The sequence below is a fragment of the Drosophila pseudoobscura genome, chromosome 4, assembly GCF_009870125.1.
Source record: "Drosophila pseudoobscura strain MV-25-SWS-2005 chromosome 4, UCI_Dpse_MV25, whole genome shotgun sequence".
In the NCBI taxonomy this organism is placed as follows: domain Eukaryota; kingdom Metazoa; phylum Arthropoda; class Insecta; order Diptera; family Drosophilidae; genus Drosophila; species Drosophila pseudoobscura.
Window position 1 is genome coordinate 30400945 of NC_046681.1, and position 24352 is coordinate 30425296.

Consider the following 24352-nt stretch of genomic DNA (forward strand, 5'->3'; position numbering starts at 1 on the left):
AATATGTATTTAAAAATATATCCACAATTATATACTGATTCACTCACGCGTTCTACATGTGCAAGATATTCGGCGACACCTGAAACAGCTCCAGCGACTCCGTTGATGTGCATCAGTCGACGCAACATAGGCAGCTTCAAGTACAAATTAAGTAGCCATTGGCCTTGGTCCACAACCTGCTTAGGACATCGCTGCAGCACGCCCTCAGTTTTTATAGAGACCCTCGCCATTGTAGAATCTTGTATAGGTGCGGAGCTCCTCAGCTGGAAGACTATGCGCCAAATCGGTTTCTTTAGGGGATTGCTTTGGAAGATTAAGTTCTTGATATTGTGCTACTTTGTTTTGGGTCTTCCAGTATTGGAGAAAACTTGACAAACTTGCCCGTCTACTACAACTTTTTTCGAGCCATCTTGTACGATTTACTAACTACATATGTATGTTAAATTAATGTTGAAAATATATATTAACTAAAGTATATTAAATTAACCCTTTGCGACCGTTATACTTTTACGGGTTTACGGTCATTTTGTAAGTTAGGCTGCATTTTTCTATAAAATCCTATAGGGTTGCGAGCTGTCGAAAAACAGAAGAAATTCACCAAGATCGTGATAATATTCTGTTGACAACATTTTTTGGACGTATTTAAATGTAAAATGGTGGTAGCAAACTATCTGTTGCTTAGGAAGTTACAGCAGAGCGGTAGCTCGAGGCGGAGAGCAGCGCCGTCATGCGCAGTGGATCGTTCTCAATGATGTTTAGCTAGGCTCACAATGTCCAAGTTCTAGCGTTGGCTACAAAAGCAGTCAGCAAACAGTAATATTCTCAGTCGTTGCTAGAGAGTTGAAAGTTCCTGTTGTGCCTCAAAGATAGATACGAACAGAAAATGAAAGGAAGGTAGCACAACCAGTCATAGGACATTTCGGACCGGATGCAAGCGTGCGTGACAATTCAAAATTAAAAGCAAGTGAATAGGCCGACGGCAGCTAGTCAGATAATTGCATTGCGAAAAGTGAGTCCGAAACGGGAGGCTCAGTATGTTCTTTCGACGTATTTTGGAACGCAAAGATGGCACTAACAGTGTGCCGCTCCCTATAGCGACCACGGCAACGTCAGCGGCCAATAGCACTCGCACTCCGATGAATGACTACAACTGCGAGGCCAGCGAGAGTGTCACATACGTGAGTGGTACAACGGGAAGCGAAGTCAAGGACAAGAATAACAACCAGTCAGCCAGCGTGGGGGCTGGGCTCCTCCCACTAACGAAAATGCAACGACGAACAGAGGCTCCGATAGGTGCAGTGCAACTGACACCACTGTGGGAGCATATTCTTCGCACTCGCCGCCTGCCGGAAACAATTTGCCCCAACGCCATGTATGCAGAGTTCCACGAACGCTTACAGGATCCAGAGTGGCAGGTGCGCCAACACGCTCTGCGAGTTCTCGTCGACGTCCTTGTGGTGATGCAAGACAGGGCCGACAATCACATAGAGGAACACCAGCTGATCGGCCTGCTGGTCGAGAACTTGGGTCACCAGGCGCCCACCGTTCGTAAGGGGGCCCTCGACTGCCTACGAGTCTATCTTGCTGAAACAGCTATTCCAGAATCGGTCGTACTAAAGATTCTCGACACTGGCTTAACTCCCATGGAGTCTGACCACGGCCGACTTAGCTGCGGAGTCCTGCTTTCACTCCCCGCAATACTTCAATCGATTTTGCACACCCCCCAACGGCACTTCATAGTGCAGCAAGCTTTGCAGCGTGTGGTGGAGCACTTGGACCAACTGGCTCAGCAGGAGATTACGCTGAAGGTTTTGTCCAAAATGAGAGAGATTTTAGGAGTCCATGAATTTGAAGCTATTATGAACGCGGTGTGCGGCCACACCGCCCTGTCCAAGTATTATCAGCTGTGTCAGGTATATGGAGTTTGTGAAAAGCCAAATCGCGCAGGAGAAGTCAAAACGGGAGCGTGGCGAGCTCTGCCGAGGGAACAGAGCTGGAGGAGCAGTAGCACCTCTATCCATCCGTTGGACTCTTCGCTACAGCTGCAGCAACCAAGCTGTTCTGATAAAGGAAAGGTCATTATGGAGACGGAAATCAAAATCAATGACGACACTGTGACCATGCGCTTGCTGGAGGCGGATACCGAGACAGAAGAGTACGACAGTCCAGCTCGAGTGTACTCCAAAGATATTGAACCAACAGAGCTTGCTTGCCGAGCACTGATGGGTAGTGCGAGGTCCCATCAGGATCTGAGAGAAGGGGCAGGAATAGTCCAAGTTATCAGCGATTCTGAATTGGACGAGCATCCTACTGCCGGATCTGAAACCAAGTCCGAGCCCAGCACGCCCTCTCGTGGGCTAAAGCGAGTGACCTTTGGTGGAGAGATAGTGAAAATGCGTACTCCCGACAGCGACGCGGCTATTTCCTCAAACAATTCCAAACGAACAGGTCAGCCCATTCACGGCCCTGCTATAATAACGCTAGATGACTCCTCGGGGTCTCCTCGGCATTTTCCGATAGAGGGTGAACCTGTCGTTAGCATTCCAAGTGCACTCGGCGATAGCAAGACATCGGCACTGGTCGTGGAAATACCTTATGATAATACCAAACCCCTGCCTCTCCCATTTAGCTCTCAGTCTGTCCGTCCACAGAGCAACGTGCAAGCCGATCAGTCAACGGCAAGTCCAAGCTCGTATAGCTCTCCCAAACATCAGACGGAAGAATCGAAATTGACTCCGCCGCCGCAATCACCTCTTTCCCGTAGTCGCAGCACGAGTCCAGCTGGAAGCAACAATATTAGTCCCAAAGTTCCGCACAAACAGATCGAAGTGCTTCACAATCTTCAACGAGATCCCTCACCGCGATCTATGCGCCGCATCGAGGACATGACGGAGTCCGTTGCGGTATCGCCATCTCCATCCCCGACTCAATCCTTAAGAGCACGAACCAGCTCCATAATGTCGGCGGAGTCACCAGTCACACCGAAATCGTGGGAGGACCTGGACATTGTCAACTACAAAACTCTGATGGACCTCCGATCTGGGGTAAGTTCCGAAACTGTGACGATTAATCTACCTCCAGAAAATTGGCTGCCGCTGTTTCTGCCACATCACCATAATTGCAGTCGAGTTATTGTCCGAAATTTAGCATGCTCAGAGTAATTGCTCCTGCACTCCTCTCACAAAGTCCCACCCATACTGTCTACATTGTAATACGAAAAATGAAGGAATTAAATTATACCACACGCTACCACAACGCAGCCTGTCGCTTGTACGGACTGTGCCGCCCTGCTCTTTTTTTTCTAACTGGGTCACTAGGATATATACAATTTCATATGCGTTCATAATTCTGCCTTCATAATGGCAGACGCCTGGCTTTACTACGTACGAGACACGCATCACTCCACCTCCAACGTGTAGTCGCTATTACTACTGCTATTATACTCGCATTGCCGGCCACTGCGACCCCTTGCTTACTAATGAAAATTTCAGCGATAAGCGCTGTTTCTGCCCCTGCCCACCTATATCGATGACGATGGAAAACAATGCGGACCGTGGCTGTATCAATGACCTATTAATTTTTGACATATACGTTTCAAAGCAAAATTATTTGTTTGAAGAATTTCGTAAGCACTTTGGGGAGCGTGGAGTGGTACGGACTTTATATGCATATACGAAGTTTTTGAGTAAGACTATATCCAAAAACTAGAACTTTTAAATTATTACTTGCAACTTTGTATCCTCACGTCAATTCTTCACAACATAAAACGATTCTCATAGGAAAAACCACTTAAAGTATTGTAAAAATGGAGACGTCAATATGCGTCAGCAGTTTAAAGTTGGAAACACTATGTACATTGCACATACATACATACTTTCTGGCTGTGATGTCCCCCTTATCAATCTGAACTTTTTGAGTGCTGCAAAAAAGCTGGGGGATTCCGGTAACAGTTCATGCTATGCGGAATGGGTATTGGATTGGCTTAGAGCTGTAACTGCATAGTGCCAAAGAGTCCTCCGGCAGTAGCGTAGCTGGCCGGTCAATCATTTAAGTGCACGCGATATTCATAGCAGCTTGCCGGAACAAAAACAAGAACAGGAACAATCACTCACACCCAGCTTGCATAGGCGACGATAAAATAGTAAGACCAACATTACGAAATGCTTTCGGGTGAAGACTCTAGAGAAAGCGGGAGCGGGCCGAAACCGAGCGTGCCAGGAAGTGGGTCAGTACAAGCACAAAAATATAAAAAACATTAACCGAAATTATAGCGCGTACTAAATACAAACAGGTACGAAAAGTCGCCTAGGAGGACGAGGACACCATAAATGGCACGGGTTTAGAAGTCAACTATCTAAAGTTGGCTCGCATTTGCACTCTCTAATGGCCAATGGACACTTTCGGGAAATATTTGTATTGCATGAATATATCTAATTTGCGAAAATGGAGCAAATAGGCAATAAAACACTTGCCCCATACAAATGAACAGCGTGCCTATAAACATCGTTCTTTCTTTTTGAACAGGACTGGCGACATCGCTTGCAGGGATTTTCCCATCTAGAGCTCGCCCTAAGCTCTTCGGGTAATTTAGCTCAGGTGCAGCCGTACTTGGACAGCTTGCTGCGAACATTACTCTCCTCGGAGCGACACTTTGACATAGCTGAACTCAAACGTGAATTGCTGGTAAACCTGATCACACGCCTTCCGCTGGACAACTTGGAGGAGCGCACCCTTCAGATTCTAACAGGGCTGTGCCGCCAAGGCACTGCTGGGGCGAATCGAGTCTGCAAGGCACTAATGCAGCGCCTGCCAGCGGGCACCATTGTTGCCAAACTTACTGCACCGGAGTTCATGCATGCCAAGAGCTCAAAGGTAAGTTCATAACACGTTCTAAGTTTCCCCGAAACTAACGATGCGCGTTTTTCATCGATCCGACCACAGTTCCGCGATCATGCCCTCCAAATGTCTATTTTCGCTTTGATGACCTTTCCTGGCACATGCTTCGACATCAACCTGCTGACGGCGCAGACAATATACTCCTCGTTAAATCGCAAGCGACGCGTGCGCCAGGCGGCACTGGAGGTACTTGCCGTCTTGGCTGACATATCATCTGTCAAGCAGGTTCTGGCGATTGTATCCGAAATAGCATCAGGCGTGGAGCTCGGTCCCCTCATGCTCGATGCTACGAGAATGCGTCTGTCCCGCCTGCAGTTGCCCATTATAACGCCGGACAGTTCCGTCTTGTTTATTTTCAACCAAACTGAAAAGCCCGGCAATAGGAACGGTGCAGATATTGACTGGATAAACCAAGGCGACGGCTCAGCCTCACCAAATGCCATCAAAAGGCGACGCATGCGTGCTGCGGGCAGACAGAGGGTCGTCCAGGAAAGCACAGAAGCAAAAGACAGGACAGAGACACTCCACAGGTTAGCAGTGGAAAACTTAATAACACCCCGTACATTATACTGGTAGAGGCTTTTACTTTCAGCTTTACTCACGTCAATGAGAGCCTGCATCGACATTCCTTCCACTCTCCTCCAGAAACCCTGGACATAGCTAGCCCCAATGTGAGTTCAAGTGTTAGTTTTTCCGATTAAAAAATATCAAAATAAAAAAAATTATATTGTACTTTTGCTCGTAGGACTTTTCTCAGAGATTAAGTTTCGGAGCTAGGACAATGCATGGTAAGATTTGGATATTGTATGTATAGATCTTTCAAGTAATGTCTTGTCGTCTCTCCCAATGAAGGAAATCTTATGGACCGTCGCATGGTGGGCAAAACGTGCTCAGATACTTCGATGGATGGCCGAAGCACTGACAGCACGGCAACCACTTGCAGCAGTGGGAGCACTGGCAGCTTTATACAGCTAACATCCCGCACTGGGAGTCATCTTTCAGGACCCAGCTCAAGGTAGTGTATCAATAGCTTGCAAAGAGAGTACTTTCAAGATTGAATGCACATTCCTTAAAGATTTCCCGCCATGAACCAACATACGGATTTTGTGAACAATTTTATGCGCAGCATGCAGAGGTCTACCACGTCCTACACATTGGATGGTCAAGCATACCCAAAAGTCAGCTATACGAATCCTACTAAATCGCACCAGAGCCAGATGCTGCGCAAGAAGCTGCAGCACCAGCACTCCTTCACGCTTTCGCAGCAAAGCAGTAGGACACGAAACACCGGCCAAGCACAAGGTACGGAAACCTATCAAAGCACTCTTTTAACTTTTTTCATATTTATATCATATACTCTATAGATGGAGAAATGCTCAAAACTAACGAAATACACAGGAAACAGCAGCGCAGCTTTTCCATTGATAACCTACAATCACCACATACGTTGGGAAGAGAGTGCGCCGGCGCCGCAAAACCAGAGTAAGTGTTGCCTCCATATCTCAATTCACCGGACCGGCATCAAACCCCACACACTTCTGGTCAGCTGTACAAAGCCAAAACCACAACCCCCACAATCTACCCATACCCATGTTCGTTGACGAATGTTAACCTACATATTTGAATGCCCAACTCTGATATAGTCTCGAGCCCCATGCGGGTTAACCATTAGCCGCAGTTTTTATAGGCGAATTTAGCGGTCGCGCCTCACCCGGCTCTCGGTGCACGCATCTGAGTCAAACCAAAGACCCTTAGTCTTAAAGGTGTCACGTTATTTAACCTAAATAATTTAAATGCGCAGTGGGGCTCGCGTTGGTGATATTTAGGGCTATGGCAAGGGAATGTGGAGAATCGAACAACGTCGCCTGCGACAAACCTTCAATTGACCACTGGCGATTCGGCTTCCACTGGACGCATCTTCTGCCTTCCCAAGAAAATCAATTTTCCTTTGTTGGGCTATGACTTCGAAAGAAAAATTCCAGAGCAAGGAGTAGTAAAATTCATGGACTTACGTCTAGAAACTTTGTCTAAAACTTCCTCAAGATGTATTCATGTGTATAGTATATGTACATAAGCATATTTCCGATCTATTTCGGAATATTGGTGAAAATGTCACCTCTTCAGATACATACTTACCTATATCCTACGTATGTACCTACATACATCCCTCACATGACAGACTTCGGGTAGAGGCAGCCAACGGCTAGCCCATAGCGAAACGAAGAGACCCGAACATGACTAAGTTGGCCCTCGTCTGCAAACCAGAATGGAGTGTATTCTTGTGGATACGGCGACCGCCTGGTCAGAAACATGGCTAGTTCGTCTGGAAGTTCGTCGCTAGACCATACTGCGACCTTTTTCGTGGCTTTTCCTTCTGGCTATTGTGTGGGGATGGGGGGCCCCTTAAGTTAAGTGGACGTGTAGTGTGTGTGTATTCGTGTGAATTCTTGGAAAACGCAATGTCCTGTTTTCCATTTGCAACTCTGGCTTTGTTGTGGATTCCAAGTATGGAAATACAGAAGTACGTGAATAGTTGTGGGGGCAGCCCATTGTCCAAATGGTCAAAACTACTTTTGACGAGCATTGCAAACAGTCTGCACAGTGGTGTTGCTTGAAGTAGTTCACTGTCTTTGCGTTAATTGTCTTCGCGCTGGTATTTAATTTGTTTTACACCGAATACGGGTTTTTCAAGTGAATAGTTGAGTGTAGTAGTGTAGTATAGTATTTCTTAAAATGCAGAATGCATTTTCCTGTGGCGGACAGGCGTCCAATCTACTACGTCGGACACGCACTCTTCTCCGCTCTGGCTGGGCGTATATTTGCCAAAAGGCAATTGACGCGCATTCAACACTGTGCGAGGCTATATCTTACAATCGGAACAATCAGCTTTCCGGCACCTGCTGCACCAACACGGCGCCAATGGATAGCAAATGTCAAGAGTTCAGAAAATCGATGCAAATTGATACAGATAGTGAACATGTCGATGATAAGTCGACCTGGGAAGTGATTCAGACACCGGTAGATGGTGAAAAAGACAATGTGTATGCTGTGCTCCCGTCTGAAGAGTTGTAAGTTATTCAGTAACCTATTTCCCATTTTAAGCTCTATTCTTACCTCTCCTAATGCAAGCGTTCACATTGGAGCAGATCCGGAAACAGTTCGGTCATCGACCTTAGGATCGCAGACGGACAAAGGAACTACGGACGGGTCCCCGCTCTCTGTGAAGTCCACAAGCTACTCACAGAAGTCAACAGCCTCGGCCAAATCAAGTAACAGCCACTGTGAGATGGACAGACGACCAAAAAGTCCGGCTCGGAGTGGCGACAGCGTTGATAAAAAAATGGAGGTCTTGAGTCTGGAGCGCAACGCGGTCGAGTCCTTTGGAGAGCTCGTAGTGGATGACATTGTATCAAGTAGGACTACCCATTAAAACAGCACTCTTGTTTCACACACTTATTTTTTTCATTACGTTTTCTTTTAAACAAATTAGAATTTTGGGGTTTTTTATCCTCACAATGTCACTAACATTACCGACACATGATACAATCTATAACAATGTTTTCACTTTAACAACTTGTTAATAGACGTACAATTTTAATGCTCATCTTCAATATATTTACAGTCATAGAAGAGGAAACGGAACACCTGCCCCCTGAAGACACGCTGAAACGTAACGAGAGTGTCAACAGTCTCCACAGTAAAACAGAAAGTATCAAAACTCAGCTGGAAGACGTGTCACCGCAACTATCAAGGGCCCAATCAACAAAGTCGCTGCCCATTGAAGAAGACATTGAGGGCAGCAACAGTTTCGTGGTGGTCGAAGAAGTGCAGCATGAACTGGAGGCGACACCCACTGAGTCTTCGCCTTTAAAGCCACTAGAGGACCCGTTGGCAGCAAACGAAATGACAACATCTGCGAATCGTACAGGCGGTTCCTTTACCTCAAAGTTGAGACCTTTACATGATAACTTGGTTATGCAGCCTCGCAGCATTTCCCTAGAGTCACTCTATGGAGTACGCCCTGCCTCGAAGCAAGGCTCTTTGGATAATACCAGTACAAGTACTACTGACAATACTTCGCAATCAGGCTCGCAAATGGGGAACATCACTGTCAGAGGGAAGACTCAACACGCGCAGCTTAAGCAAAAGTCAAAGACGTCATATTTTTTGCGCGGGCAACGGCGCGTCTCTCCTGTGAAGCAGGCCATCAAGATTTCACAGGCGGAGCTATTCCCCCAAAACATGTCGCGCTTCGAGAAGCCTCGCGAGGCCCTACACAAGACCTTTGACCAGCTAGACTCCAGCAACTGGGAGATGAACATAGTCGGCTTAAAGAGCACGGTTCGTCTGATTCGCTGCCATGCCGACTTTCTGGACAGCCACATGCACATGACCTGCATACAACTCACCCGCTCTGTCCGGAATTTACGCTCTCAGGTGGCACGTGCATCCTGTCAGGCCGCCGCTGAATTGTTCAGCTTAAAGTCCAAGTATCTGGAACAGGAATGTGATGATCTGGTCTGTGCACTATTGCATCGAACCGCAGACACAAATCGCTTCATACGTGCGGACGCAACTCACGCTCTGGAGTCGATGGTGGATCACGCTCAGCCAGTAAAGGTATTAAATATTCTTGCAACCAAGGGTGCACAGCATCAGAACGCTTTGGTTCGTACTTCAACGTCCAAGCTACTATTCCGACTAGTCGAGCGACTAGGCAGTGATCGCATATATGCTATGGGCCGCGAGAGCCGCGATAAGTTCTTTGTGGTCGGCGCCAATCTTCTGCTTGAAGGAAGCTTGGAAACTCGCAGCTATGCCAAGTCCTTGTTCCGCGCCCTGTCCGAGCACAGCAGTTACCAACGACTCTTGCTGGAAGTTATACCATCGCGCACGTATAGGAATGTGGAGAAGACGCTAAGAAGTATAACACGTTAGCTGATGCATACGCAATAGTAAGCATCTGTCATCTGAACAGTTTAATGGAATGCAAAATCATTGATGAAGGGCGTTAGTGTGATGTTATGATTTAGACCTCTGCTTTACGATACATACAAAAGTTTATATCTAGATGTTTGTAAGCGATACTTAAAGACTAATAAAAAAAATTGTTACATTTAACTGATTCTGATTTTATTGGAGGCATAGGCTCAAAGTAATCTTCGCTTGTTATTGTTGCGTTGGTCCGAACGTCTATCATGCTGATGGTGGTGCTGAGGATGCGGATGTGCCCTCGGCCGATTGCGATCCATAACTGAGCTGTCGGAGCGGCGACGCAGGTCCCCATTATTGTACTTGTTGTTCGCGCCAGAACTTCGATCATATGGTCTGGCACCGTGTAAGCTGTGACGACCGTGGCGTGGTGCTCCAGAGTCATTAGGTAAATGACCGGGCAACTCGTGCATGAACGGGTTGTGTAAACGATTTTGTCCAAATGATGGCGGCTTGACCTTGTCTGCCCCTTGCTGTTTGATGGTAACCTTTTTTTGAAACAATTCCAAGCCCTGGTACAGCTCCAATGCAAACGGAACCGCAGATATTCGCTGATATATCACAAACCCAAAGTTGCGCTGCCGTCCAGTGTTGTCCGAGGGAATGCGTACACCCTCAATAGGACCTGCTTGCACGAAAACTTCGTACAGGATTTCCTCTGTAACGCGTTGGTCCAGATTTCCACAGAACAAGGTGCGTTGTTCATCATCGTCCTCGTCATCTTCGTCGTCCTGTTCTTCTGGACCCGGGGCCTGGTCGAATACACTATTTTGCGGATATTGGTCGTAGGGCTGCTGACCCGCTTGCATTGCATATCTATAGCCATATCCGTTTAAATCTTGCATCATTTGTTGCATTATTACTTGCAGGTCCATTGTTTTTTTCTAATTTTTGTTTTTCACGATTTTGTATTGTGTATTGTTGTATTTATTAGTGATGTACATATATATCGATATGCGCGCTATACTTCAATGCGATGAATTTAAATTACAATTTAAATTCCAATTGATATGTGCTACTTTTCTTGAACTGGCCAAAATTTGAATAAGATACGAAAATTGAGAATCACCAAAACACTTTTTTGGATGAAATTTATTTTATTTTTCTGTTGTTTCACCTCATAAGATTATAACCCGTGACATTTGAATCAACTATCGATACACAGGGTTAAACACAGAAAAAATACAAGTGTTTTTGTGCGATAAGTGAAAGTTATCGGCATTTTATTTTGAAAAATTCTAATTATTAACATACAGGTCTCAAAATTTACACATTACACATTTACACACTCAATCATACGCATTTGTTAAGAATAAATTCTGTTCGATTTTTTTCTTTTTGTCCTCCCTACATTATTTTTCTGATGTTTTTGGTTTAAGATGAAGTTTTCGCGCTGCCAGATCAAAAAAAAACATCACAATTGTTCAAGAGTCCCTAAAAACAGTTTCATCCCTTGAAATATACAAAAAATTGCAACAAAAGACATTATATATCGATATAAATTCAATGTCCTCTTATATTGAATGCATGGAATGAATGATACATAGATATTGAACACAATGCATAAGCATCTGTGATAACAAAGACATTTTAATTAGGCATCCACATGTTGATGTTACTGATTGTTGCTGATGCCATCGTTGCCGCTATTGATTGAGCAGCCTCTTGTAGTACTAGCTTTACACAATTCATCTCCCATCAGCACCTCGAGTGATATGAATGAAGCGTTCTATTTAGTCAGGGCGACTGAAGGGTGACCTGCACGCCGAAACAAACAGAGCACCAGAAATAAAAAAAAACATTTCAGATTTTTCCATTTAAAATGTTGACACCTACGAAATACACCGTACATATGAGACGAAATTATGAATGTTCTTCTCGAAATAAGCCGGTGCAAAAAGGTTCTTGATAGTTAGAGCGGTGGAAAACATTTCCTTCTGGCTGTCACGTATACCCCGCGAGAACCAGGTATCATTCTATAAATGTTATCTGCCCCACTTGAGCCAATTTTTCGCCCAGAGCCGACCGCCGCTCGTTTAGTTAACAAATAATTTGACTACCACACATGCATTTAAGCTAAATAATGCTATAGGAACTACACATAAAGAACCGAGAGTAAAAAGCACGTTGACTTCGCTCAGTCATTCCCATTTTTCAATCGTCATTGACTGAGAACGGAGCAGCACAAGCCGATCCGACATGGGAGAAGTTCCGAAAATTACGGATCTACACAAAGTGATCCAGCCTTATTTGCCAGAGGGAACCACGTTGGAGTCATATTCTAGCTGTTACCTGACCAAGCCTGGGGATAACTACGGCAGCGTGATGTTGGCTATTCAGGCACAAATCAAGGATACTGATATTGTAGTACGGGAATTGCCGCTGATTGCCAAGCTTCCACCTGTCACCAACGAAATTTACTGGCAAATCTTTCAGCCCGAAAGAACCTGCATCACAGAAAATGCTGTCTATAAGTATTTAGCACCTGAGCTGAAAAAGCTCCAGCTTAAAGCTGGTGTCTTGCCCGCCGAACTCTTCGATGGCTTTCCCCGCTACTATGGATCCCGCATCTCTCTGAACGACAGAGCCACCAAGGTGGACCGGGACGCCGTACTTGTTCAGGAAAATTTAACAATTCGCGACTATAAGCCTGGGAACCGTCACAAGCCCTATGATCTGGCGCACACTGTGCTAATTCTCCATTACTTGGCCCAGTATCACGCCCTTCCAATTGCCTTGCGGCTAAAAACCCCACAGATATATGAAGAGTATGTGCGGCCCTACTTTAAAAAATTCGACATGAACCTTAATATATCAGCCGAAGAGAAAGATTTGATGAACAATGATATCCTAACTGACATCAAATCTGCGACCAATGGTGATGAAAGTGATGTCAAACGTGTCAAAGAGTTGCTAGACAAATTCGATGCGTTTCAAGCTGGCAAAGACGTGGAGGATGGTCCTTTCACTACGCTCGTGCACGGAGATTTGTGGATCAACAATTTAATGGTGAAATATAGTAAGGTGCGAAAATTTTTTTGAAAGGATTAATTTTATAGCCCAATCCCTTCCAGACGATGACGGCGTCCCGGTCAAGCTAAAAATTGTCGACTTCCAAATTGCACAATATGGGTCTTTGGTCCACGATATAATATTTTTACTATTCTCCAGTGTGGAAACACAGGTTTTGGATGAGAATTTCTACAATCTGCTAAAAATTTATTACAATGCTTTTATTAAATCTTTGCGTGCAGTCGGTGTGGATACTAACAGCTATAGATACGAGACGTAAGTATTTTCCCAACAGACAAGTCCAGATAAACTACTTACTCTGTAGATACAAAACATCGTGATATGGTTTATTTTACTTAACATAAAAACTCAAATTTGCATTCGCATTTCCATTCTCAGATTCCTCGATGAAGTTCATAAACAAGCACACTTACAGCTTCCCCATGCCATTTTTATGATGAAAGTTATTTTGGCTGACAGCAGCAAGCTGCCAACAGACTACAAAGACGTGGACCTGACCGTGTTGACTAAGAACACTGGAGCTAAGGACATTGTAGCTAAGTTTGGCGAGATCTTGCGGTTGGGGAAAAAGTTTAATTTATTCTACTAAGTCACTACAGATATAATTATGCATATCGAAGTCATAACAATACCAAATAAACATTTTGCTAAATCACGAGGCGACGACAGCTTTCTCACACCTTTCTGTTATCAGAAAGCTAATCAGTTAAGGCAAAGACCCCTTGAGATAGAAGCTTGCTCCGATCTTGCTGTCGTACATAACCAGAGTACCAATTAAGTAGTGAAGCAGCATGGACAGTTTACCAGATATTTGCGATCTTGGCCACGTGATTGAGCCCCACCTTTCCGGAGGAAGCCTTCGCAGCTACCAAACCAACAGTCTGACGCAACCAGGCGACAATTACGGGAGCGTTCTGCTATCAATACGCGCTCAGGTGCTTCGCCCAGATGGAGAGCTTTATGAAAAGAATCTGGTGGCCAAAGTCCCACCTACAGATCCAAAATTCTGGCAATTCATTCAGCCGGAAAGGACTTGTCTCACTGAAAATGCAGTATATAAAATACTGGCGCCTGCCTTAGCCACACTACAGGAGGAGGCGGGAATCCCGCAGGCTGCCAACTTTGACGGATTCGCGCGATACTACGGCTCACGGACATCGCTTGATCCGAGCTGCCAGCTGGTGGACAAGCATGCCATATTGGTGCTGGAAAATTTGCGAAGCAGCCACTACGTCCCAGGCCAGAGGCTGCAGCCCTACGATCTATCTCACACATTGATGGCGCTTACATACATGGCCCAGTTTCATGCGCTTCCTCTTGCATTGCGGCTACTGAAGCCACATTTTTTCCAGGAGCAGATTAAACCTTTCTTCGAAAAATTCGATTGGCATGCGGCGGCGCCAGAGTCGAAGGCCATAATGAAAGCGGAGACACTAGAAGACATACGAAAAGCGACCAACAATAACGAGGAGTTGATATCCCGCGTTAAGAAATTGTCAGACGAGTTCTTCGACTTTCTTGCAGCTCCCTCAAACATGCCGGATGGACAATTCACTAGTATAATCCATTCGGACTTCTGGATTAACAATCTGATGTTCCAATACGGTCAGTCAGGCAGGAACCCCTCTTTTTAAAAGTACACAAGCATCTAATATACGTAGTTCTTTTTTCAGGCCCCTCTGGCACGCCCACTCACATGAAAATAATCGACTTTCAAACAGCACAATACGATTCCGTTGCGCATGACATAATCTCGTTTCTGTTATCAAGCGTTGATATGCCTATCTTGGAGCTACACTTCGAACACATGTTGGAGGTCTACTACAAGGAATTTATAAGCTGTCTGGATCGAGTGGGGGCAGAGGTATCAGGATACAGCTACGAAGCGTAAGATAAGGGAATGAACCCGTAAGAGATTGTGTTTATTGTGTACCGATGCTCCACAGATTTCGGGCGGAGGTGAAACGTGTTGCCTACATCCAGGTGCCCCATGCCATATTCATGACGCGATTTATCCTAGCCGAGAATGTGAATGTGACCACCGAGCAAAAAGAACACCATCAGCTGGCCGAACTTCTGAAGAACACGGGCTCGGAGCGCATATGTCACAGACTGAACCAAATTCTAAACATAGCACAGCAGCTCGATATATTGTACTAGACTAATCAATGATGCTCCCTCGTAGTTATTATTGACTAAATTGACTAAATGACTGATTTTAATGTGAATTTGATGGGGTAGCTAATTATCACATTTTGCACTCGATAGAACTCATGTTTGTCAGTAGTCGAGTACTCATTGGGCTCATTATGTTTTATCGTTGGAAGCTCAGAGAACATGCGATTTGCTTGGAGCACTCTTGTGTGCATCATCGCTTGGATAATGATGATGTTGACTGGCCACCTAGAAATCGAGAGCAAGGAGGTTCGTATTCGTGTGTCCTCACCAGCAGAAGTCTAACCATATCAGAACGCTCTCACTAGAACTGTTACTACGTGATTCTAACCTACGCAAACTGGACAGACGACCGTCCCCGGTTTGTAGTGAACATGACATTTTCTAACCAAACTGGGATTGGCTCCCTTACCACAATCAACGAGGAGATCGCCTCGCCTGTGTCCCGAATCCTAATCGTTCAGCGATCCAGCAAGGAGAAGCCCCGCACCATATACAATGCCTCCACCAGATTGTGCGACTTGCAAAATGTTTTCAACTCGGTTCCGCTGTTCAAGCCCGTCAAGGACAACGTGCTGAAACAAAGTAACTACTCACTCAGCTGTCCGCTCACCAAGGGAACCTACGCCATGAACAACATGCGTATCAATCCAAAGAACCCGCTCCTGGGCTTGCTCTATCAGCCGAAGCACTCCTTCACGGTAAAGGGAGGACTATATGAGGAGCTGCCCCGCGGCCGGATAAGGCCGTTGTCTACTTATTTTATGGCGGGCAAGGTTATAAAAAAGTCCTGTGGTGCCAACGAATGAGTCGGCAGGAAGAACGTCTTGTCTCAGCAAAATAAATCAGCATTCAACAAAAACACCTGTCCTGCTCTCGATTACCTCTTGTGGAACTTGTGAAAATGCATCCCTCCAGTTAATCAAGGAGATTGATGTCAATCACAAAAGGCCATGTCGACTGGATCCGACTGGTCGCGATCCGAAATATTTTGTGTGACAAATTACTTGGACGTACATTCTGTATACTGATACATCCCCAAAAATATGCTTCCCCAAATTAACAAACCGATTCAATTTTATAATAATAAGTGATGAACAATAGTTGTTTAACAAAATATAAAAATGATCAATACAAAATAAAAATTTCAAAATAACGCAGTCGCCTACTTCCTTAAAAATTTACCTAATCCTAAAGAAAATATCTTCATTTATCGGGTAAAATTATTTGTTCAATAAAAGTTCACATGGAAAAGCTTTTAAAAAGGCAGTAAAATGAAATAAAGGTCTGAAATTTCGCCTATTTTGAAAGGTGGTTTGATTTAAAGTTTTTCTTTGGATTCTTGCTGCTTTGTAGCAACAGCTTTTAAAAAGGTTGATTCGCTTTTGCATACGAGTCCTATTGTGCCCCCAAGCTAATTATCAGAAATCGTAGCGACCAAACCAATATGGAGCGAAAACTACTGCGAGTGCTCTTATAGGTCTTCGAAATAATTTTGGGATGCCTAATGAGCAACTGGAGCAACAGGGAATGGAATGGGATGCAGTTGCTACAATTTCTGTGCTGGAGGGCTAAATTAAGGAGCTGGACTGATAAGTGAATGAACTCATGGACTTACATATATGAGTGAATGTGTAATAATGAACTGTACGCAGAAACAAAGAAACAAAGTATCCCCAAAATTATTAATATGCACGTAAATAGGTTTAAAATGAGGTTAATTATATCTATCTGACTAAGAAACAAAGAAATGCCGATGACTGTGATGCGATGCTTGTGATGGTTCAGTTCAGTCAACTTTGGTATCATGTAAGAATTCTGCAAGCTGCATAAACAACTCTCCAGTAAACAGATTGTCCACTTATCGCAAGTGCCCTATCAGCTGGAAAGAAACAACAATCAAGCTCTTCGCAAAAGAAAGTGTATTTAAGCACAGCATAGACGAATTATCCAAAAATCCAAAAATTAATCCATAATAGGACATCCGAATCAAAACACATAATTCGAACTTAAATTAAAGCGCAATGCCCGGGTCTGTGTCTGTGCCCGTCATCGCTTCTGCTTTTGGTGATTGCCTCGGTGAACTTTGTTTCGTTCAATGCGCCAAGCCAATCAGCTGAAGAACAAGATCACTTGGCGGACGCGTGCGTGGTGCTGATGACGCAAAGATTTCCACTCGCGTGTGCTGCGCAGACAGAGAAAGTAACGACGAGCACGAATGCAATAAATAAATCAGGGAAGAACGCTTTTCTCAGATTTTTAAATTTTTCGTAGGACAAGAGGGGTACTGAATTGTGCCGGGGAAAAAAGAAAACAAAATAGGAAACGGACAGGGACAGGGAGCAGAGCCTAAAAATTTTCGATTCGCCAGCCATTCCAGAAGACTATATGACGTGAGGTTCTATAGAGCGCTACAGATTAAATATAGCCCCACACATCACGACCAAAATATTACGAATGGCGTGAGCAGTGTGAAATTAGATAAATAGGCCAGATAAAAAGTTATATACAAATCGTGCGGCCGTCTGCTTTAGCGGAAGACCACGCAATATCGACACGCACCGCAGATAAGGACGAAGACTCGTCTTAGAGAAACAAACCATTCCTAAAAAAATTGCACTCTTCCCAGGAGTTGTATAAACACGATACGTGAAAAATTTATTTTTGCACATCAGTCACAGGACATGCCATTCCACTCGAGTGACAAGTGACACTGCGATTCCATAATCAAACTGTGACACTGTGCTACTGCCATATATTTTTCATCGAGTAATCAATTATGAGGGGCTATTAGTAGTCCTATAAACGGTAATCTCAACGAGCAGTTGGTACAAAACCAATTGAAACAATAAACCCAACGCAGCCCCCAGCAACGATCGCAACACCTGCACCTCCATAAACAGGTTTTGGGTGTTTTGCTTTTGATTTTTCCTTTATTTTATTGTTTTTACTGCTTTTACTGTTTTTATTTCTCTGTCTGTGACGTAGCCGACGCTACACATTGTAGCTGTAGATCTGGTCTTATCAGTAGTTCGTATTTTATTCCGCATCATCCTGCTCTACCCAAAGGGGCCTATATAAGTTTCTTGACCCAGTTTTGGCTTCGCTTTTTGCCATTCGAAGCTGGCGTTAGAGAGTCGCTCACATATGCATACATATAGTACACACTGAAAATTAATGGGGGTTAAAGTTCTCATTTTTCAGGCCTCCGCTGTTCAGGAGCAGGTCGATCAGTAACACATCACGCACCATGGCCGTGCGCCAAAATTTTTTTAATTTATATTTATTTGTTCGAACACGTACATATGTACATATAGGTAAAAATGTGCGTATGTGTATAAAAGAACAGTTGTCTTCTCTGCATACAGAACAGGGACATCGATTACATCAATTAAATTTCAGAAGTAATTCCCTTGCCAACGCGGCAATGTTTTTATTTCCACCATGATTTATAACCATTTGATAACGCGACCACTGATAACCAGTGCCATCATTCTATTGACCGAGTTAAATGCCACGCCAAAACAGATAATAACAAGTGCTGGTCAGACTTGTGCAGGCGGAAGGAGCATCTTATCAGCTGTTTCGGACTTTAAACGCCGTACAAATGAAGTGAATGTTCAAATTATATTTCATTGCTTAATAAACCGCCCACAGCCAATGACTTTTGCTCAAATAATCTCGTTCATCAGTAGGCCTAAAAATGAAATATGTATTGCAGACTAGAACATTTGCAATGTAGAAATGCAATGTACTTTTGAAAATTTATATTTATAAAGATGTACAAATGTATTTCTTTAGTGCTTATCACAGTAAAGCCGACGATAAGATTGTGGACATTGAAAATACATTTCTGTTCCTTTATTTTGTTCAGCACCAAAACACTTTTCAGCTTATCATTTGATATTATGCAAATGGGCATAGAGAAGGAATTGGTTAGGCAGCTGAGCATAACTGGATATCCACAGATATCCACTGCATTGTAAGATGTTGACATCTCGAAACTCGTTCCATGAATTTAGATGAACTTCATTAACGATCTTGCTATGGATTTCGGTGCGGAACTCTCAAGTTCTGCGTTCATAACAAGCCTTAGTCTTGATTATGATTGTTTATGGGAATCTACAGTCTTATATCTACACACACATACACACACACATAACGCTGCAACAGCAAACGGGTCTGTGAGGTTAAGTGCTTGGCCAAAGGAATGTTTCCGGCCTCATAGAGTATATAGACCCCAAATTGCACGGGTTATCTGCCCTGCTAGGCAATATGGTTTTCATGTATTGGAATCTCTGAACCTAGCACACTCAACTCAGTTGCAGTGCTTTCTCTGGCTCTGGCAAACTGATAATATGGTGTGTGTGTGTGTGTATTCAGTATTATGATGAACAAACCGCCTTATCTTTTGCGAGCTTGCGGCCCGGTCCCATTACAGTTACATGTCCCGTAATCCGCGGGCAGAGTTTTACCAAGGGCATCAGAGCCAGCCCCGACAAACAAGGCGAAACGAGCACTGCAATATGTGAATGTGAACAACGAGTACGAAAACACACAGAACGGTTGGTGTAAAGGTGATGCAAGGGCCACAAGTGGCGGCAGTCCAAGGCAAGGCATGAAATCCACATGGTAACGTGGGGCGGAGGCAGAGTCGGGGTGAATAAGCACCCTTTAGAAACGATTAAGGCCACCCCTCTAGGGTCAATCAATATTTGATTGTCATGCGTTAAGGTGCCCTGTCATCAGCAAAATGCACTCGAAGTCCACATTATCAGCTGTGTGTATGCATCGCCAATATACTGCATGTACTAAATGCATTGTTTTCTCGTATGTACATACATATGTATTTATAATTTCATATCGAACCGCAGGCACTCGATCTTCAGAACTTTCAGTGTCAGCCCATGCGACTCATTTTATGGTATTGGTGGAAAACTTTCCATTTAAATATATACAAGGTATTGCTTTAGTTTTACGTTCGTTCCCCTCGTGCTACTTATACAAACCAGCCGTTCTATACATACATACATACATATGTATGTATATGTATTCCTCCACTGCTTCTCACAACAATTACAGCGTGTCGCTTTTGAGAGCTCGCCAGAATAGAAGGAAAATAAATTAGACATTTAGTAATGGGTATTTTGTTTACAACTTTGTGCTTTTTACTTGAAATGTTTATATGAATTGCATTGGAATTCTTGATTATTCAATGCGCTTGTACTAGAGATACATAAATACATATAGAATGTTGTACAATGCAATGGTGGCAAACAGTGAAGATCGACAAGTCTGAAGTGTCTTGTGTACGATATTGTATATATTTTCATTAAAATTGTTTTCAACAGATTCTACTCAACAACAAACACTACACTACAAACAATATTCATTTATGCATAATTTATGCATGTATGTGAGGATATGCAAGTGGTTAATAAATATAATATTTGTCTAATTTTCTGATACTCATTTCATCCAACTTTCATTTTCGCAGGGGTATTGAGGAATTCCTGGCAGGCAAATCAACAAATAAACAACTCAAAAGATTGCACAAAACACTTGCATGGAACTTGCAATTACAAATGATACTGGACCGAACATCATGGAGATGTTCAAAACCAATTGTTTCTCTCTTCGTTTATGTGTATGTACAGATGTGCTTATGAACGTTTTGCATAAACGTAATTTTAAAATTAATTTATTAATTAGTTTAAAGCAAGGATAAAGTATACATTATTTGTAAAAATATTAATGGCAAAATATTTTCAAAATCTCGGGCTCTCTTCAGTAGTTCACGCTCAGGTTCACTTTTTCAGTTTTTGTTTCTGTTCTGTTTCCCTCCTACACTTCTTAAATGCTAACCACACGCTACTCGTGCTCTCTGCTTTTTGTCTTTTTCACACAAGCAAAATTATATTTGCTCCACTCAAAATCGAAAATTAGCCAAATTATCAGCCAAACCGCACGGTTTGGCCCCGGTCTGCTCCAAAGTTCAATTATATGCTATGTACAAGAAAATTGTACGCCCACCAGCAGCCTACAGCCTACACACTCTCTCCCCCTCTCCTCTACTCGTTCAGCAGGCAAGTGCGCACCAGGGCGCCACACACGGCGTACGGGTCGCAGTTGGAACTTGGGCGACGATCCTCGAAGTAACCCTTGCCAGCTGTCGCAACGCCGCGCGGAACCCGCACACTGACGGCACGGTTGGCCACGCCCCACGAGAATTTGTCGATGCTGGATGTCTCCAGGCGGCCGACCAGGCGCCGTTCGTTGTCCTTGCCTTCCTTGGGGTCGTACGCCTTGATGTGGCGCTCATGCTGCTTGCTCAACTTCTCGATGGCCGCCTCGATGGCCTTGATTCCGCCGTCAGCGCGCATTGCCTTGGTGGAGAAGTTCGTGTGGGCGCCAGCCCCATTCCATTGGCCCTCCATTGGCTTGGGGTCAAAGGTGACAACCACGCCGTACTCTTCGGCAATACGCTGCAGGATGTAGCGCGAGACCCAGAGATCATCGCTGGCCTTCAGGCCGTTGCTGGGACCCACCTGATACTCCCACTGGGCGGGCATCACCTCAGCGTTGGTGCCGGCAAAGTCAATGCCTGCGTACAAGCAGGCCACGGTGTGGGCTTCCACGAGATCTCGAGCGTACACACGGTCGGCACCAACGCCGCAGTAGTAGGGTCCTTGGGGTGCTGGAAAACCGTTGTCGGGCCAACCGAAAGGACGTCCATCCACATCAAGCAGCGTATATTCCTGTTCAATTCCAAACCAAGGCTCCTGGTCCCCAATCTTGTCAACGGCTGCCTGGAAGGCTGCGCGTTTGTTGGAGGGTGTGGGCTTGCCATCGGCGTTGTAGGTGTCGCACAGGACAATGACATCGTTCCTGCCCGGCTTGAAGGGATCTCGGTAGATGGCACGCGGCTTGAGAGTAGTGTCCGAATTCTCGCCATGTGCCTGATAGGTCGAGCTTCCATCGTACTGCCAGTCAGGCAGGTCCTCCACGGAACTTGGAACTTTGTCCAGGACGCGGTCCTTCAGGCGAATGTTCTCGCCAGTGCCGTCAATCCAGAGGTAGGTGGCTTGCACTCGATTGGCAGGCGTCTCTAGATTACGATATCGCTGCAGGATGCTCTTGTCCAGGGCCGTGTTCGGGGAATTCACCAGGAACGTGGACCACGCTGTTTTTGATGTGCGGAATAGACGGAGCTGCTGTGTTGCGGGAGCAACTAGCTCCTTTTTCAGGAAGAGTCCGGCCACGCGGAATGCCATGGTGAAGCTTGATTGAAAAAATGTAGAGAAAATTATTCGTTTACTTCTGTATTGCACTTCAGATAGACAGAGAGATAGAGTGTAAGAGTGTACGTCGAACTGTGTAAGTGCACCAGTTCAAGGATGATTGATATGGGGTGGACACGAGATGAGGGTCTCAGTGCTCTCCAACGTTCAGTCCTACTTTTCCGCAGCTAATTTTTATGTAATTACTTTTCGCTCAGCAATTTATTTTTCCTTGCACTAACTAAAGACTGTGTAGGAGTGGGTTTTTTTATCAGACTTACTTTTCACTTTTTTTTGTCCAATTTACGGTTATATATCTTACTAAATTTTTTCTGGTGGTGCAGGGCAGGCTTTTGTGAATTGCGGGACTTGCGCTGTGGTTTATTCCGTTGCTGCGGGAACTGCTGCTGAGGACACCCAACCAATTCGAGGTTTGGAAGGCTTGTGTCTGTGCGACAACATTCACTTTTCGGTCTCGGTCTGTCTCAGTTTTTCTTTATCGCGTTTGCAGCTGGCGCTCACTGCGGCAGCGGCAGCGGATGAAGTCTCCTACAAACAGACCCAAGCAAGCCCCAACACAAGTGGGTCCAAAACAGACAATGAGCAGCATATACACGCACACACATTCGAGCACCGCGCAGATAGCGTTGGAAGAGCACCGAATACACAAACAAATTTGCTCTCGGAGCGCCTGTCTGAGAGCGCAGAGAGAACCAGAATATTTCAAGGCTACGAGATTAGACTAAATCTACCGTTACTTTGACAAATGTAATATGTGCATTGGTTGTGATGAGTAGACATGTTTGTAATATTTTGGATCCATATGTACATATGTATGTATGTACACACATATGTTTTCTTTCTTTAGGTGTTAACATTTGTATGATTTATGGATGGCAAAGACAATTTTCTTAAGAAACAGCAGTGGTACACTGTGTATGTTCTTCTGGGTGTATTTTTATTTAAAGCACTGTACGATGTACACAATATTTGCTCTCACTTTCGACTCTCTCTCTCTCTCTCTCTCTCCATCGTATTACAGCGCGGCAGGGAGAGAGCTAAGCATTAAAGAGATGGTGGTGGTGGTGAATGCATGCGCTCTCACTTCATCGACCAAAACGCTCCTAGACCCATTTCTAGTACAAAGTTCAACACACGCATACATATTTTACATAAACAAGATATTATGGGGGCTGTTGGATCAGCTGTTATTATACATGGTGACTGATGAACGTTTCTCTAAGGATAGTTATCCGATACAACGAATCAGTAGTTTTTTTTTTCGTTTGAAAAAGATTTCGGGTTTGAGTTTCTCAATCTAAGAGTGGTTATCAGAGACCCCGGCCAGAATTTGTAATGTACGCTGCCATCCCAGATGCGATACACCATAACCTGTTGCATGCTTTTAGGCCTTTTACGGTGGGCTCGGTGCTAAAAATTTCAAATCGTAGAGTGTTCTCTAGGGGTTTTGCTATTAAAGCAACAGGCACTGGCGGCCATGGCTCTTCAAAGTAAGAGCTCGAACAACATCGACTCCAAAGTATGTACAGCGATACACTCGAACACAAAACGGAGTGTGGCCTATAAGCTGCTCCATCGCAGCAATCGGCACGTCCTGATCCAAAAAAAAAGGCAAATGGCGGGAAACAAGCTTTCAAGCAGTTTTCCGCCTGTCTGACATAACATTTCCCGAGCTTCAGGTCGCTATAACAAAAATACAGCAAACTAAATGAAAATCATACATACATACATACGTACATACGCACATACTGTGAAGTGAACCACAAGCTCAATATGAATATGTGTGCGAGTACGAATTTCCACCATCCATCCGCTGTATATGCAATGTAAATACATACCTTATGTAGCTCTGTGTGTTGGTGTGTGGCATGCCACTGGGCCGCCTGCATCATTTTCAGTCACGTCACTCGTACTAAGCTTTTCCAGTTGTTAGCATCGTTTCCAATGGATGGCCG

At 44.5% G+C, this 24352-nt stretch overlaps 6 protein-coding genes and 1 long non-coding RNA gene across 15 annotated transcripts in view; 4 read left to right on the forward strand and 3 right to left on the reverse strand.

Annotated features, from left to right (window-relative positions):
- Positions 1–24352, reverse strand: part of LOC6903286 (uncharacterized) — a 42708-nt gene that overhangs the window by 612 nt on the left and 17744 nt on the right. The window contains exon 2 of the long non-coding RNA XR_001451019.2: positions 48–271. This is a non-coding gene — a long non-coding RNA (uncharacterized lncRNA). The remainder of the gene's footprint in view (positions 1–47; positions 272–24352) is intronic.
- Positions 775–10017, forward strand: LOC4817755 (TOG array regulator of axonemal microtubules protein 1). Of its 6 annotated transcripts, none has more exons than XR_001451024.2 (10): positions 776–3044; positions 4525–4872; positions 4942–5426; positions 5489–5567; positions 5642–5684; positions 5749–5911; positions 5972–6198; positions 6261–6378; positions 7636–7964; positions 8026–8167. XR_001451024.2 is itself a non-coding variant. In XM_015180152.2 (10 exons), the coding sequence occupies exons 1-10, from the start codon at positions 1035–1037 to the stop codon at positions 9832–9834; spliced, it is 5100 nt and encodes a 1699-aa protein (XP_015035638.2). In that variant the 5' UTR covers positions 800–1034; the 3' UTR covers positions 9835–10017. The 6 variants fall into 6 exon arrangements, 5 of the variants coding, with proteins under 5 accessions (XP_015035640.1, XP_015035641.1, XP_015035638.2 ...); XM_015180152.2 differs by lacking the exon at positions 7636–7964 and adding an exon at positions 8519–10017 and having other exon boundaries at positions 800–3044; positions 7999–8309; XM_015180153.2 differs by lacking the exon at positions 7636–7964 and adding an exon at positions 8519–10017 and having other exon boundaries at positions 800–3044; positions 8026–8309.
- LOC4817743 (RNA-binding protein 7) lies at positions 9899–10851 on the reverse strand. The gene has a single exon (XM_001357070.4). It carries the CDS (start codon positions 10761–10763, stop codon positions 10047–10049), a length of 717 nt encoding a protein of 238 aa, XP_001357106.1. The 5' UTR covers positions 10764–10851; the 3' UTR covers positions 9899–10046.
- Positions 12014–13579, forward strand: LOC4817753 (uncharacterized). 3 transcript variants are annotated; one of them, XM_001357068.4, is made up of 3 exons: positions 12020–12907; positions 12963–13176; positions 13300–13579. In XM_001357068.4, the coding sequence occupies exons 1-3, from the start codon at positions 12088–12090 to the stop codon at positions 13508–13510; spliced, it is 1245 nt and encodes a 414-aa protein (XP_001357104.3). In that variant the 5' UTR covers positions 12020–12087; the 3' UTR covers positions 13511–13579. The 3 variants fall into 3 exon arrangements, with proteins under 3 accessions (XP_015035636.1, XP_015035637.1, XP_001357104.3); XM_015180150.2 differs by lacking the exon at positions 13300–13579 and having other exon boundaries at positions 12014–12897; positions 12963–13114; XM_015180151.2 differs by lacking the exon at positions 13300–13579 and having other exon boundaries at positions 12015–12912; positions 12963–13114.
- On the forward strand, positions 13668–15137 carry LOC4817800 (uncharacterized). 2 transcript variants are annotated; one of them, XM_033380515.1, is made up of 3 exons: positions 13668–14526; positions 14583–14808; positions 14868–15137. In XM_033380515.1, the coding sequence occupies exons 1-3, from the start codon at positions 13713–13715 to the stop codon at positions 15079–15081; spliced, it is 1254 nt and encodes a 417-aa protein (XP_033236406.1). In that variant the 5' UTR covers positions 13668–13712; the 3' UTR covers positions 15082–15137. The 2 variants fall into 2 exon arrangements, with proteins under 2 accessions (XP_033236406.1, XP_001357105.2); XM_001357069.4 differs by having other exon boundaries at positions 13676–14526; positions 14595–14808.
- Positions 15242–16252, forward strand: ovm (oven mitt). The gene is made up of 2 exons (XM_001357067.4): positions 15242–15345; positions 15405–16252. The coding sequence occupies exons 1-2, from the start codon at positions 15259–15261 to the stop codon at positions 15903–15905; spliced, it is 588 nt and encodes a 195-aa protein (XP_001357103.3). The 5' UTR covers positions 15242–15258; the 3' UTR covers positions 15906–16252.
- Gs1 (Glutamine synthetase 1) lies at positions 20400–22944 on the reverse strand. Its single transcript, XM_015180147.2, has 2 exons — positions 22658–22944; positions 20400–22377 (listed from the first exon to the last, which is right to left on the reverse strand). The coding sequence occupies exon 2, from the start codon at positions 22368–22370 to the stop codon at positions 21168–21170; it is 1203 nt and encodes a 400-aa protein (XP_015035633.1). The 5' UTR covers positions 22371–22377; positions 22658–22944; the 3' UTR covers positions 20400–21167.